The sequence below is a fragment of the Enhydra lutris genome, unplaced genomic scaffold, assembly GCF_002288905.1.
Source record: "Enhydra lutris kenyoni isolate GAN:26980312 unplaced genomic scaffold, ASM228890v2 scaffoldscaffold40, whole genome shotgun sequence".
NCBI lineage: Eukaryota > Metazoa > Chordata > Mammalia > Carnivora > Mustelidae > Enhydra > Enhydra lutris.
The window spans coordinates 1,431,030-1,444,907 of NW_019154124.1; the positions used below are offsets into that span (position 1 = coordinate 1,431,030).

The window sequence follows — 13,878 nt, forward strand, 5'->3', positions numbered from 1 at the left end:
AGCCGAAGGCAGAGGCTTTAACCCACTGAGCCACCCAGGCGCCATTATTTTTTTAAATAAAGAAAGAAGCAGGGGCGCCTGGGTGCTCAGTGGGTTAAAGCCTCTGCCTTTGGCTCAGGTCACCATCTCAGGGTCCTGGGATCGAGCCCTGCATCGGGTTCTCTGCTCAGCGGGGAGCCTGCTTCCCTTCCTCTCTGTCTGCCTGCCTCTCTCCCTGCTTGTGATCTCTGTCAAATAAATAAATAAAATCTTAAAAAAAAAAAAAAAAAGAAAGAAAGAAGCAGTTCACAAGTTTCTGGCTCTGAGCAAAATAGACAATGATGTACTGTCACACAAACAGAAATGTATAAAGGAAACTATGTAACTGAAATGCTTTAAGTCACCCACCCTTGACTGTGGAGCCCGAGTTTGAGAGGCTTATGTGGTATTTACAACTTCAAGATAGAAATTAACAACCTTTGAAATGTTGATCCCAAACAAGCTTTGAATCTCATCACTAATGGAAAAAAAAAAAAAAAAAAGATAAAAGGTCCCTGGAGGACATTGTTAATAGCTGGCATTTTAGCATTTCAGTGCTCACTTTCCTTAAGTCTGGGAACTGAATTTGGTGTTCCAGGAAAAGGTTGCTCAGTCTATCTGTTTTATAAGCTCTGATTATTTGGCTTCTCTTCTAGCCCTTGAATGGTTTCGAATCTAATGGGCCAGGCCTTCAGTACAAAGTGAGCTGGCGCCAGAAAGATGGCGACGATGAGTGGACATCTGTGGTGGTGGCAAACGTATCCAAATACATTGTCTCGGGCACACCAACCTTCGTTCCGTACCTGATAAAGGTGCAGGCTCTGAATGACGTGGGCTTTGCTCCGGAGCCAGCCGTAGTCATGGGGCATTCTGGAGAAGATCGTAAGTGTTTGATCTTGTTTCACTGATACTTTCGTTGATACCAGCGAAACAGACTTACCAAGATGCAAGCCAAGGCCATTTCTAGAGGGTGCTTAGATTGGGAGGGACACAGGCGGCCGTTATTTTGCTCAACGTTCTGGCATGCAGACGGCCTGCTATGTAAAACAAAATAGGTTCAGAATGCCGAGTGTCGATAATTTTGAAAAAGATTCATAATTCTCACCAAGTCAGATGAGCAGATACCAAAAAAAATCTACTCTCGATCCTTGGTAGTCCATAGAATAAAGCTGAGTCATACTTTAAGCCAAAATTGTTAGTGGCATTTTTGCATGAAATTCAAAATAACGTTGATACTTCTGCACCCTTTCCTGTTTTTCCCTAGTCCCAATGGTGGCTCCCGGAAATGTGCGTGTCAACGTGGTGAACAGTACCTTAGCTGAGGTCCACTGGGACCCCGTACCTCTGAAAAGTATCCGAGGACACCTGCAAGGCTATCGGGCAAGTGAAGGGAGCTTTTTCTGCATTCTTTCTGTAGGAACAGGCCCTCAGCAAATGCTGGATGCACTTCTCTTGGTCATAGGCCTTGAAAATTCATCTGGCTTATTACCTCGGACCAGCCAGGTCTCAAGAACCCCAGCCAGAGCAGAGGCAAAACCTCTCTGCATCCAAGTGGGGGCAAAAAAAAAAACCTGTTTTCTCCCTTTTTCCCACAGGTGACCTAAAATTCTTCCAACTAAATAATAACAGAGGCACAAAATGGGGAAAACTAGTGTTTAAGAAATGAAAATACAACCAAATGCTTGTAGCTTTAAAGCAATACTGACCACGTGTGTTAAACACACAAAATTGTTCAGAAAATAATAGGCATTTTAAAAAAATCATACAGATTATACATCAAACTCATATAGTCCCAAAAGGGTCATTCTTATGACCATCACTCATCTTTGTTCTTGGGAAGCCCAGAAAGACTAATGCGTAGAGATTTGGGCCCAGGAGCTGGTTTTGCACCCAGGAAGAAAGTCACAGCTTGATTCATTAACACTGACCCCTAGAGATCACTTTAGGCACTGCATCATAGTCCACGTTCTGTTTTTTTCTCTAACATTGCTGGATTGTTGACTTCTCTTTAAAATTCTAAGAAGAATTTAAGAGGACTTATTAAGCAGCAGTTCTGGATTTTTAGCCAATGTTAATCAACTCTTCGCTTATCCATCTTTCCAAAACCTGTGCCTGCCATTTAATACCAAAAAAAAAAAAAAAAAATGTATTTTTGACAAAGTGATGCCATTTGGCTTAGTGAGAAAGCCCTAGACTTGGAGTGGAGGATCCACCGCAGCTTTGGAGTCCAGTGGCTGGGGGCAAGGCACTCAGCGGTCCCGGGGTTCATCTGTGCTAAAGGCATAATAATAATAAAAGCTTCACCGTGGCTTTTAGGATTAAATTAAATGATCTATTGCACATGACACTGTATTAGCTCTGGAAAAGTATGTAAATACTGGCCAGTAATTTTGTTTTTAGAATATTTGATACAAGTAAAACACTTCAATCCTTCCATCATCTTCCCTTCCCTTATGTTCTAGAGAGATCTGTGTGGATGTCATCCTGTTCCATTTATTTTCCTCACACTCCTCCAACCCAGTGGTCTACAGCCCAGCTACCTCATGTGTTCTCAGTCCCATTTTCTTCAGTAGGTTTGGGTTTCTACTGTCTCACCTCATAATCAGAATCTCTCAGTTTTGCCAGGAATCTTCTTCTAACACGCACCAAGGACCTTTCCTAGGGCACAGCATAAGCCTTGAATTTCGTGAGTGGGAAGAATCTCATTTGTTCCCTTATCCATGCTGACATTTGCCCCTGCTCTTTCAGATTTACTACTGGAAGGCACAGAGTTCGTCTAAGAGAAACAGACGCCATCTTGAGAAAAAGATCCTCACTTTCCAGGGAAGCAAGACTCACGGCATGCTGCCTGGCCTGGAACCCTTCAGCCACTACACGCTGAATGTCCGTGTGGTCAACGGGAAAGGGGAGGGCCCGGCCAGCCCTGACAGAGTCTTTAATACTCCAGAAGGAGGTAGGCGGCAGACGTGACTCTGAGATCCTAGGACATTCAGCGCCTCCTGAGAGGCTTTGCCTGACAGAAGGGGCCCCACAAAGGTGTAGGTCAGCCCATCTGTGGCTGGAGGGTACGTGGGAGGCTTCACAAAACAAAATGCTGCCCCGAGCTCCCCTCTCCTGACTTAAGTTTTTCTACACACTTGGTCAGATGGCCCCAAACCTTGCTACTTCGATGTTTATTTGGGTCATTAACTTTCTGACCTGAAGGGAGTTCTGCAACTTCTCTAAGCCTCGTGTTCCTTCATCTGAAAAGCATGAGCACTGATGTGCTAACCTAAGAAAAACACTGGGAAGACAAATAATCCTGTCAGTCATAGCTTTCTTTCCCGGTGCACCTTCATCATTGCTGCTGAAGTTGAGCCAAGGTAGAAGGTTGGAAGTCTTGACAAAATGGGTTGGGAAGAGAAGGAAAAGTTTTGCAAGAAGGGGCCATTGCAAGGGGAGGGGGAGGGAGGATCAAATATCCATCGATGCAGGGGTGGGGCACGAGGAGTTTGGGCACAGGGACTCGGGAGCCTAGCAGATGAGGGAGAGAGGGACAGCGGAGTAGGAAAGGTAAGGATTCACCCATTTGAATTTTGCTTCAAGCTCATAATTTCAAATGAGGCAAATAACTTCTGTGGATTCCTTAGGTCTTTTTGATACAAGTAGTTCACAGCAAAATGGGTCCTGGCTCCTTTGAAGGGCTCGTGATGTTGGCACCTGACCAACATTCTCTGAGGGTCATCCTGCGTCCTAGCTCCCGTCCTATGACAATTGCTTGTCCTTGGGCCACTGCTCCTTCAGAGGTTAAAGACCTCTTCCTCTTGAGGCTTTCTTAGTGAGACCTCACACGACTCCTTGAGATGGTTCAGGGAAGGTGTCATGGTAGAGATGACCAGTGAGTTAAAGGATAAAGAAGAGAGGAGGTAGTGTGCCCAGCAGTCACAGTGGTACAAAGCAGCATAGCTCCTTCAGGGAACTGGAAGTTGTGCAGCCAGGAACGGTGAGGAAAGAGGGGAAGGTCGGCGAAGGAGGACCCATACCATGGATGGACTTACATGCTGTGGACATTAACCTGTACGCTGGAGGCTCTTCCCCTGAAGACTGTAGTCTCCTGGGGGGGGGGAGTCAGTGGGTTTAAGGAGCTCCACAAACCCCCAACTTTATATACAGTATGTATTTATTTCTCTGGAGAGGGGTTTTGGCTGTCATCAGATTCTGAGATGAGGGGCTTGGGGAAGCGGAGAACTATGTGCCAGGACTCTTCTAGGCCCAGGCAAAGGCCACCGAGGTCCCGAAGTGGGGAAGTGGTAGAGAAGACAGTAAGGAATGGATGTGGTTGAGACATACGAGGTAGAACTGACAGGATGTAGTGTCCGGGAGATGGAGGAAATGAGGCAGAGGGGGAAGTTTGGGTTGACTCCTTGGTTTCTGGCTAAAGTGATGGGAGAGGCAGGGGTGCCATTAAGGGACCTAGGGAATAGGGTGGGTGCATAGAGGAGTGTGAGGGAGAGCTGCCTCCATCCATTGTCCTCATGAGGAAGTGGATAAAAGAAGACCGGGCACGTGTCCTCTGGTCATCTGCCAGCCTTTGCCATAGAGAACCTGACACCCTGCGGGTCGTCCCCAGAGCCGGTGGGGATGGGGAGCAGTCTGCCAGCGCCAGGCTTTTGTCCGTCTTCGTGCGATTCTGGGCGTCTGTCAGCTCTCCGGATAAGAACCACTCTGCACCTGGGCAGGCTGGCTCACACCCAGAGCCCAGCAGGCAGGGTGTTCTGGCTGTTTGGAGACACCTGGTTTGTCGGAGAAAACAGTTCTTAATAGCCCAGAACACAGCTGTGTCTACTCAAAGGTCTGGTTAGAATAGATTCATTTAGTCACCAGTTGGCTTTTATTAAGACAGCATTCACGAAACAAGTACCATCTCCTTTAAAAATACCGGTTTGGATCCATCTAAAGGCAAAGTCTTTATGTATTTTGGAGGATGACTTGAATGAGCCTGAATGGAAATGATGAGGAAAAAGAGGGAGAGAATAGCTGGATGGGTTCTCGCCGTGGGTTTCTGGTAGTGCAGTGTTGGCTGAATCAGGAGCGAGAGTGAGTTACAGAAAACCTCAGTGACTGAGGCGAACATGTTACAGCGTGTCCCCTGAATACACTTTGAAACATCCAAAAACCCTTTTGTTGACTCTGTGTTCTCACTCTAAGTTCCCAGTGCTCCGTCCTCTTTGAAGATTGTTAACCCGACACTAGACTCCCTCACTCTGGAATGGGACCCACCGAGCCGCCCGAATGGCATTTTAACTGAATACACCTTAAAATATCAGCCAAGTAAGTTATTGGGAGAAGGAAAGGGAGGAATATGGCTTCAAAAGGAAAAAACTTAGCTGTTTTCTTAAAAGACAAACTGGTTATTTCTTTAGCATTGTAGAATATACGCATATACCTTCTCGTGATGTTTCTAGAAGGAACTTCACATCATATTTTCTAAAGACATACATGCTATTGAAAATCAAGCAGCTGTAGAATCCTACAGACCTTTGAGCGTGGGGTGGATGCTATTGTTAGATTAGGTAGGCATTAGTTATCTGTAACAGGAAAATGGTAGAAAGAAAGGGAGGGAGGGAGGGAAGGAAGGAAGGGAAGGAAGGGGTTCCTTCGGCACAAGTCCTCTGAGGACAAGTTTGGATTATCAGTACCTGACACCACCGGCCAAAACACAGAGAAAAGAAATGCTATTGGAATTCAGCCATAAAATTCCCCTCGCTTATAAACGGGCGGGGAATCTATTTCCGCCTGTTTGCGATCATGTCGGAGTTGTAAACGGCTAATGACAGTTACGTTAGGCAAGGAGTGAAGAGGATTATACAGGGAATGTAATCCAAGTTCGACATTTTTGCTTGACGCATTCATTTATAATAGTATTCCTATAGAAGGGGCACCTGGGTGGCTCAGTGGGTTAAGCCCCTGTTTTCAGCTCAGGTCGTGATCTCAGGGTCCTGGGATCGAGTCCCTCACCGGGCTCTCTGCTCAGCGGGGAGCCTGCTTCCTCCTCTCTCTCTCTGCCTGCCTCTCTCCCTACTTGTGATCTCCATCAAAAAAATTTTTAAAAAATAGTATTCCTATAGCAATTAATGAGGGATGCACTTCTCTTTTACTTCTTGTTGCCAGTTAACAGCACCCACGAGTTGGGACCGCTGGTGGATCTGAAAATTCCTGCCAACAAGACGCGCTGGACTTTAAAAAATTTAAATTTCAGCACGCGGTATAAGTTTTATTTCTATGCACAAACAGCAGCAGGATCAGGAAGTCAAATAACAGAGGAGGCAGTGACAAACGTGGATGAAGGTAAGATGGGTATGTATAAAATTCACGTAACTCTAAGTGTCACGAGACCCGAGTCCTTCCCCGACCCGAGTCCTTCCCCCGAGTGTATGTCTTCTCTTTCCTTCTTCCCACAGAAGATCCATCTTACCCAACGGATGCAAACACTTGTTTGTAAACTCCCATCCTGACATCAATAGAGTCAAGCACATGCACACATCCACGCACATCCACATGCAAATAAATAGATGTCATTCTGGTTCCGGTCTTAGGTCACCAGAAGATAGTATGCTAGGCTACACGCTGGCTGAGGGTTTCTAGCGAGGAATACAAAACCGTTACAAAATAGTGCATTTACTTTGTGTTTGAGCACGGGACTTTGTATTTTGGTATGCCGTCTGGTACTGGGAAAGCAAAATAATCCCATCAGAGTACCAAGAAAAGGAATTAATACTTCCTTTTCAACTTGAAAAAAAATTATTTTGAAAAGAATTTCAGTTCAGTGAAAATGTCCAAAAATGTTATAGAAGATTTTCTGATTTTGCATGTCACCAAATCGTAGAATTACTTGAGGGTTATGTGTTTGGTTATCTTCCCTAGCATGAGGAATTGACATTTCTACCCAAAAATAGGTTTGACATACCCTAAGCCTTGTTCCGTAAGAGGAAAATATGAATAATGCACCTTAAGGCATGTGTGGATTTGGTTGCTGTCTAAGCTTGGGGACACCAGCGTATCTTGGTCCCCGTACCTGACCCTTCATTCTTCTTGCATGCTTTGGCATTTTAATAAGTGTTTTTATATCGCTTTACATGCTCATGGGTGTGTTACATCTAACTATATAGTGTCCTATTTCTGTTTCCCTTCATTAAAGCTGGTATTCCTCCACCTGATGTAGGTGCAGGCAAAGGTAAAATCATTCATCTGCATGACTTTATACATGTGTGAAATTTGCAATGTTAAACATGGCGAAGTGCAGCATGGGTTAAAAAAAAAAAGATACAAAATGAGCTTTCAGACACCAAATGGAAGGGAAGATCTTGGTAGATCTTGGCTCAAAAATTCATGTCTAGTCTTTTCCACAAGGAGAAAGCCACACACTGAATTCTGCTAACCCTTCTTCACAAGACCCAGCCCCGGTGCAGACCCTCATCTTCACTTTTAATGACAGGATTGGGGCTGGATGAGACAGGACTCAAACTGTGGAGTGTCACAGATCCTCTCTCTGGCCACACCACATGCTCAGGGTTCAGAAATATGTGTCCTGCGCTGCCAACAGCCTGTAAGAGCTAGGATCAGCCAAGCTCTCCCTTCTCGTCTGATTGAGCCCTGCTTCTTGTAGACACAGTGTCCTCTTTGCTGACGCGACACCACACTGTCCATTCGGCATTTTGGCTTAGTGAAGCCCGCTAACTGTCCTGGGACCCACAGTCTCCCCCACAACCCCCACCCCAGGATCCCTCCCAGCAAGCCTTGCTGTCAGCCTACATGTTCTACCCAGTTGTGTGAATCCATCCTGTCTTCACCATGAGGGCACCTGTCTCTTTCCTTGGGGCATAGTGGAGTAGTACGTTTGTTCTCCTTTGTTTTTCTCAGCTTGCTGGGTGAGGAAGGTGTGTCGGGAGAGCAGTGCTTGAATCCCCTGGGATAGGTCTTCCCCCTGAGGCAGTCCCGAAGATCTCCCTCCATCTTTGGCCCTTGGCTATTGGTTCATCTGTTAGCTTTCTCAAGAGCTGTGAGACACAGCACAGGGCACTCATTGTCTCCCTGTGGAGTGCCCCTGGCCAGGGGTGGTCTTGGACTTTGACAGACAGGGTACAAACAGGCATGAAGAAGAAAACCAAGAGAAAGAAGTGTCTTGCGCCAAATTCCTCAGATATTGTGTGGGGAGGTCTAATTCAGATCTTTATTTATTTACTAATTTTTTAAAGAAATCTGCTTATATCCATAGCTTTGGTAAATGATAAGCTGTAGGTCAGCTAGATTTTGAAGAACGATAGCCACGTTCAGTAATCTTAATAATGTGATCTGTGTACGTTTAACTTGAGAGAACGAGGCTGTGGAAATTCCCAATTTCCACAATGTTGTAGAAAGATCGATGCCTCCCCTTTCCATGTGTGCGCCTTGCCTGGCTTAATTAGATCTCAATTAAAGTCCTTGGTTGTGTTACAATAATTCCCTGCTCTGTTCCCCTGGTAACCTTTCACTGAAGCATTCCACAGAAAGCCTGGCCTCCTTGCCCATGCCGTGGACGTGCCCCCGGGCTCCGCCCGGAGTCAGTAGCCCCCATTAATTGTGCTGTAAGAGGGCGGTCCGTGAAGGAGCCTGCGTTTCCCACTGACTTGCCGCCTTAGAAGATGGCATGCATTCACTGGGGGAAAAAAAAAAAACTACCCACTGATGTTAATGAATTAAAACCAATTAAGAGAAATCCTCATTAAAATAGTTTAGGTTGTACCATTTAATGTTACTAAATTGGATTGCGAGTTTCTTATGAGGATAGAGATAAGCAAAAATGGACTGTCGGAAGGTTCATGAAGCCCCTGACGCTGAATTCGGGCATCTCAGATAAGAAGAGAAGTAGGGTTTAAGTGATTTTTAAAAACCTAACCCTAACCTTATTCTCTACATTGCTTCTTTTAATAGTGCACTAGTCATTGAACATCGCTTGTATAAAGTGAGGGCAAATGCCTGAAGACTTTTTAACTGCTCAAGAAATAATTTGTTACCCTGGGTTTTCTTTCCCTAAAAGTATCTCTTTTTTGGAGCACAGAATGATTTCTATTCTCTTTCTTTTTCTTCTCCATACAGTTTATAGATACTCCCTGAGAGAGGAGAAAAAGGAAAGTTCTCTATGATCCTGCTAAATTTTTCTATTTTTATGGTTTTTCACTTTTTCTTTATAAGAGGATGAAAGAACCCAAGATGACTCACTGAGAAAAAACAGGTGTGATATCCTCAGCTCTGGGTATATCGGCCCCTTGTGGCTTCAGTTACCTCTGATCGGAGGGGGAAAGAGATGCATCCCAGTGTACATTTTTTAAAAATTTTCTTACAGATTTTAAGAGATGTTAATGAAACCCAAACTTACAAGTATGGAATTGTAAAAGGAGCATTTAAACCACTAAGTAGAATCCAGAACAATCCAGTGGCTATCCTGGGCCACACTCACCCCCTCCCTTGCCACACCTTAGTTGGGCATGGACACACTCCTGAGATCTTTAGGAATCACTTATCTGGATCCGTGTCCTCGTTCAGGTAAAGACTTCAGTGTCTGTGTAGGAATCGTAGTTGTTTACGGGCATCTGTGCAATTTTTGTGTCCCTTTAAATAATTTCAGGGTCTGGGATTCTAGAGCATCCACCTGTGAAGGCATCTGTAGAAATTATCCGAAAACACATAGCCAGTGGATTTGCGTTCTGGGCCAGTGTTGCTGATGGAGGGACACTGATTTAACCAAGCCTTTACTTGGGACCAGCCATCAGAACACTCTTGGGAGGTGACCAGTTGGGGTACAGGAATTGGGAGAGACTAACAGGTCAAGGACAGAGCAGAGCTAGGCACCGAGGGGCTGATGAAGAACCGTCTCCGTGGTGTAATTACCACACCAGAGTCGTCCCACCACTACCGATGCAGTCAAGAAACAAGGAACAGCTGAAGAAGATGTAAACAAAAATCAAGTTTTAAGTTTGGCCAGACAACAGCAACAAAATGACTATAACGAATTCCATCAGTTCAACAGCTAATATCTATCTACCCCATAAAATGCACCAGCCTTTGTTAAGGCACTGTGTACCAGGACAGTAAGACAGACCTTGCCTTTGATATGCTTAAAATGGGACCGCTGAGACCAACACATTAAAAATAAAGAGTAAAATAAAGAGTAAAAATAGGGGCACCTGGATGGCTCAGTTGGTTGAGCAACCAAGTCTTGGTTTCGGCTCAAGTTGTGATCTCATGGGTTGTGGGATTGAGACCCATGTCAGGCTCCCTGATCTTGCTCTGCCCCTCCCCCCACTCACCCTCTCTTGCTCTCTCTCAAATACATAAATAAAAAGAAGGGTAAAAATAGATGCTAAACTAGTAATTTGAACAATATTTTATCTAAGCATAGAGGAGTGAACTGTTTGTTTTGCCCAAAATGATCACGAAAATAGTAATATTGAACTGGCCCTTGATAGATAAATTTGGACAGATGAGTCAGGGGACTGATGTGCCTAAATTCTTGGTAGGAGGCATATGCAAAGGCATGGGCTTTGAAAATCCACAGGATGTTTCAGTTTTACCCAGAGATGTGACCAAAAAGGAAGGTGAAGCCAGATGTGAATGATCATTAAGGTCCATGAATGTCTTGCTAAGGAAAGAGTGTTTACCTGTGGGCAGAGGCGAGCCATGCATGTTTCAAACATGGAGAAATAGGATCACGAACTTAGTTCAGGAAGCTAAAATGCAGGTGGCTACACGGACGGGATCTACGAAGAAAGACTTAGGGTAAGGAGAGAGATGAGAGGCAGCTTTTGCAGAAAGCCCCAATAAGAAACGACACTCATAGTCCCTTGGCTGGCATGTCCAGAAAGTGGATGAGTGGAGGGTAAAACAAGGAACACTGGAATTCTCTGTGATAAAAATACGATATCTTCTCTGGCTGGCTTTAAGAATAAGCTAAATGCTCTTCCGTTGGAAGTATCTCACTGTGCTTCTGCCTTGACATCTCCCACCAATACACCAAGACAAATTCCTCAGCTCTGTGATTCCAGAATTTCTTAAAAGAAAATGAATGTTTTGCCTGGGATCTTTACCACTGATGTTTTACGTATGTGTTTGTATTTACTGTCTCTTGACTGATCATATTCCTCTCATTATGTACTCCTTTAAGAGGAAAACCTCAGATGATAAAATCGAATAGGTCCACAGACAAGGACCCTACATAATTCCATAACCAGCTTCCCTCTCTGCTGTTTCCCACCCTTTACACAGTACACATAGGATGGTGAATTTTATCTCAGAGGTCAAGTGCATTATTTCATTTCTTTAATAGAACTCACTCAACTTTTTTTTTTTTTTTAAGAATTTACTTGAGAGAGCAAGCGAGCATGAGCAGGGGGAGCAGCAGAGGGAGAGGGAGAAGCAGACTCCCCGCTGAGCAGGGAGCCCAATGTGGGGCTCGATCCAAGAATCATGACCTGAGCCGAAGGCAAATGCCTAACTGAGCCACCCAGGTGCCCAGAACTTTCTCAACCTATGATAGGGTTACATCCCCATAAACCCATATTAGTCAAAATACTCGAGTAGTAAATGCATTCAGTGCATCTAACTTACCGAAACTGGCTTAGCCCAGCCTACCTTACAGCCTACCTTACAGCCTACCTCAGAACACTTACATTAGCCTACAGTTGGGCAAAATCATCTAACACAAAGCCTATTTGATAAGGAAATGTTAATTGTCCCATGTAATTCATTGAATACTGCACTCAAAGTGCAAACAGAATGTTGTGTGGGTACGGGCTGGTTGTGAGCGTACAGGTTGTTCGTTCTCATGATCACATGGCTTAGGGGAGCGGTGGCTGGCTCCCCACCCAGCATCGTGAGAGTCTCATCCCACAAATCCACTATCCCCAGAAGAGACCAGATTTCACAGTGTGGTTTCTACTGAACACTTCCTGCTTTCACACCATTGTAAAGTCAAAAAATCCAAAGTCGAACGATCGTTAAGTCGGTGACCGTCTGTACCTCTCTTTCTGATCCTAAGAAATTCTATTTCATTAAGTTAATTCCAGGAGAGACCTTTAGCTTCCAAATTCTATAACATAATTGGGAATTTAATCTTAGAGTCTAAGTCAGCCCTTGGACACCTGATTTACTATCTGAGGACATTTCTCTGGGATAATACACTGATCTTGTTTTTGTGACTACCCAAGTTAACATATCCGTAAGTAGGTCACTTTTAGTTGAGACCGTAGTGAGAAGGTTGAGAGAATGGTCAGCCTCAGAGAGCCAAGTAATGTCCTTTACTGGCTGTAGGTGTCACCTTTACTCAGTAGTAGTCATAGGGTGTCCCATCATGTCCATAATTTGGTGTTTAAAGAAGCCATTTAGGTTGTACTACGATTTTCCAGAATGTGACATTGTAATAAACACTTAGGTAAGATCACTTACTCTCTGGGGTGTGTCACACTTCTTTGATTTCTTCTTTTCAAGTTTCTGATAAGCATATTTGACAGGTCTTTTTGCAGCTTCTCTTCCAGTGTGTTCTAACCATCCAACAGTCTCGAAAGCAGGTGTTCCTCCCCAGGAGTTCCTGAACTCCCCACGGGCAGGCTCTTAGAGAAGTCTGTGACTCACAACAGGTCAGAAGCCACTGGTCCAAGTAGCACAACACAAAGTCTTTAAAGTCCCACCCTTGGCTGATCAGTAGAACTAAGAAACAGCTATCTAGTATTGGGGTTGACCTTGCAGGAAGATTCTGCTACCTCTGCCCCCAGCACTGCTCAGCCACTCCCCTCCCTGCCCCACATTGGTAAGTGAGGGCTCAGGATTCCCAGGACTGTATCTAATGGACAACAGTTTACATCATTCGGGACCCATAGCACAGAACTCATCGATCTGGATATCGTACATCATTATTCCTGATTATTCATTCACGTACTATCGCTGCTTTTATAAATGACCCTTTCTGGCACGGAAGTGAAATATGAGTGAGCCCTAAATTTCGACAATAAATCTAATTCAGTTTTATTTGCACAATCTCAGAGGACTTCCTCTTAGTTTATATTCATGTGTTGGACGCTGCAGATCGATTGCTTGTTTGTTTTATTCCTCTGTCGTGTGTTTATCTTAAGCCGTAAATCCTGGGATCGGGAAACTTACTGCCACAGCAGCGGAGACCAGGGCCGGTGTCAGCTGGGAGTCGAAAGGGCCAGAACCCGTGAGCTTTTATCTTGAATACGATGTGGCTGGCAGTAAGAAGCAATTTCATTGCCTGGTTGTTAATTTGGGGGCTGCATTTTAAAAGAGTAATAATATTTTTAAGGCTTTACTGTGGGTCATTCTGAAAAATAACTTGATCCAATTAAATGAATCCTGTTTATCTAAAAAAATTCTAGTGAACTGAACCATCAAACTATATGTTTTATACATCACTGAGAGTCTCTTTTGTTCCTGTTATTCAAAACAAGGGCGTACTATGTTCTGGTGCATATGTTATTTTCATGTCATGGTACTTAAAACTGCTCTATACTCACAACATGTAAACAAGAGTAAGGCAGCCAAAATTGTGTTTGTCAGTACAAGTAGGAAGGAAGAACAGTCTGTTCAAATTGGACTTTGAGGTAGCAACAATCAAACTGACTAGTCATTATACCTGTACTACCCAACAGAATTTTATCAGAAATTGCAGAACAATAACACTTGGAGGGAACATCCATTACGTCTCCATGTTTAATGCATTCCCTAGTCTGGCACCAGTGTATACCCTGGCCACGCCCACCAGGAGGTGGGGCAGCTTTGATTTTCAGGGGTTGATGAAAACCCGCGGTCCCTCCCCGGTGCAGCATGCTC

General features: G+C 44.5%; 1 protein-coding gene across 2 annotated transcripts in view; it reads left to right on the forward strand.

Annotated features, from left to right (window-relative positions):
- LOC111155259 (neuronal cell adhesion molecule) overlaps nt 1-13,878 on the forward strand; it is a 287,921-nt gene that overhangs the window by 256,401 nt on the left and 17,642 nt on the right. Inside the window, exons 23-28 of one of the 2 annotated variants that reach the window (XM_022515369.1) lie at nt 675-900; nt 1,283-1,398; nt 2,767-2,971; nt 5,206-5,328; nt 6,169-6,345; nt 7,196-7,231. In XM_022515369.1, coding sequence (XP_022371077.1) covers nt 675-900; nt 1,283-1,398; nt 2,767-2,971; nt 5,206-5,328; nt 6,169-6,345; nt 7,196-7,231 — 883 coding nt within the window. The remainder of the gene's footprint in view (nt 1-674; nt 901-1,282; nt 1,399-2,766; nt 2,972-5,205; nt 5,329-6,168; nt 6,346-7,195; nt 7,232-13,878) is intronic. The other variant, XM_022515370.1, reaches the window with a different exon arrangement.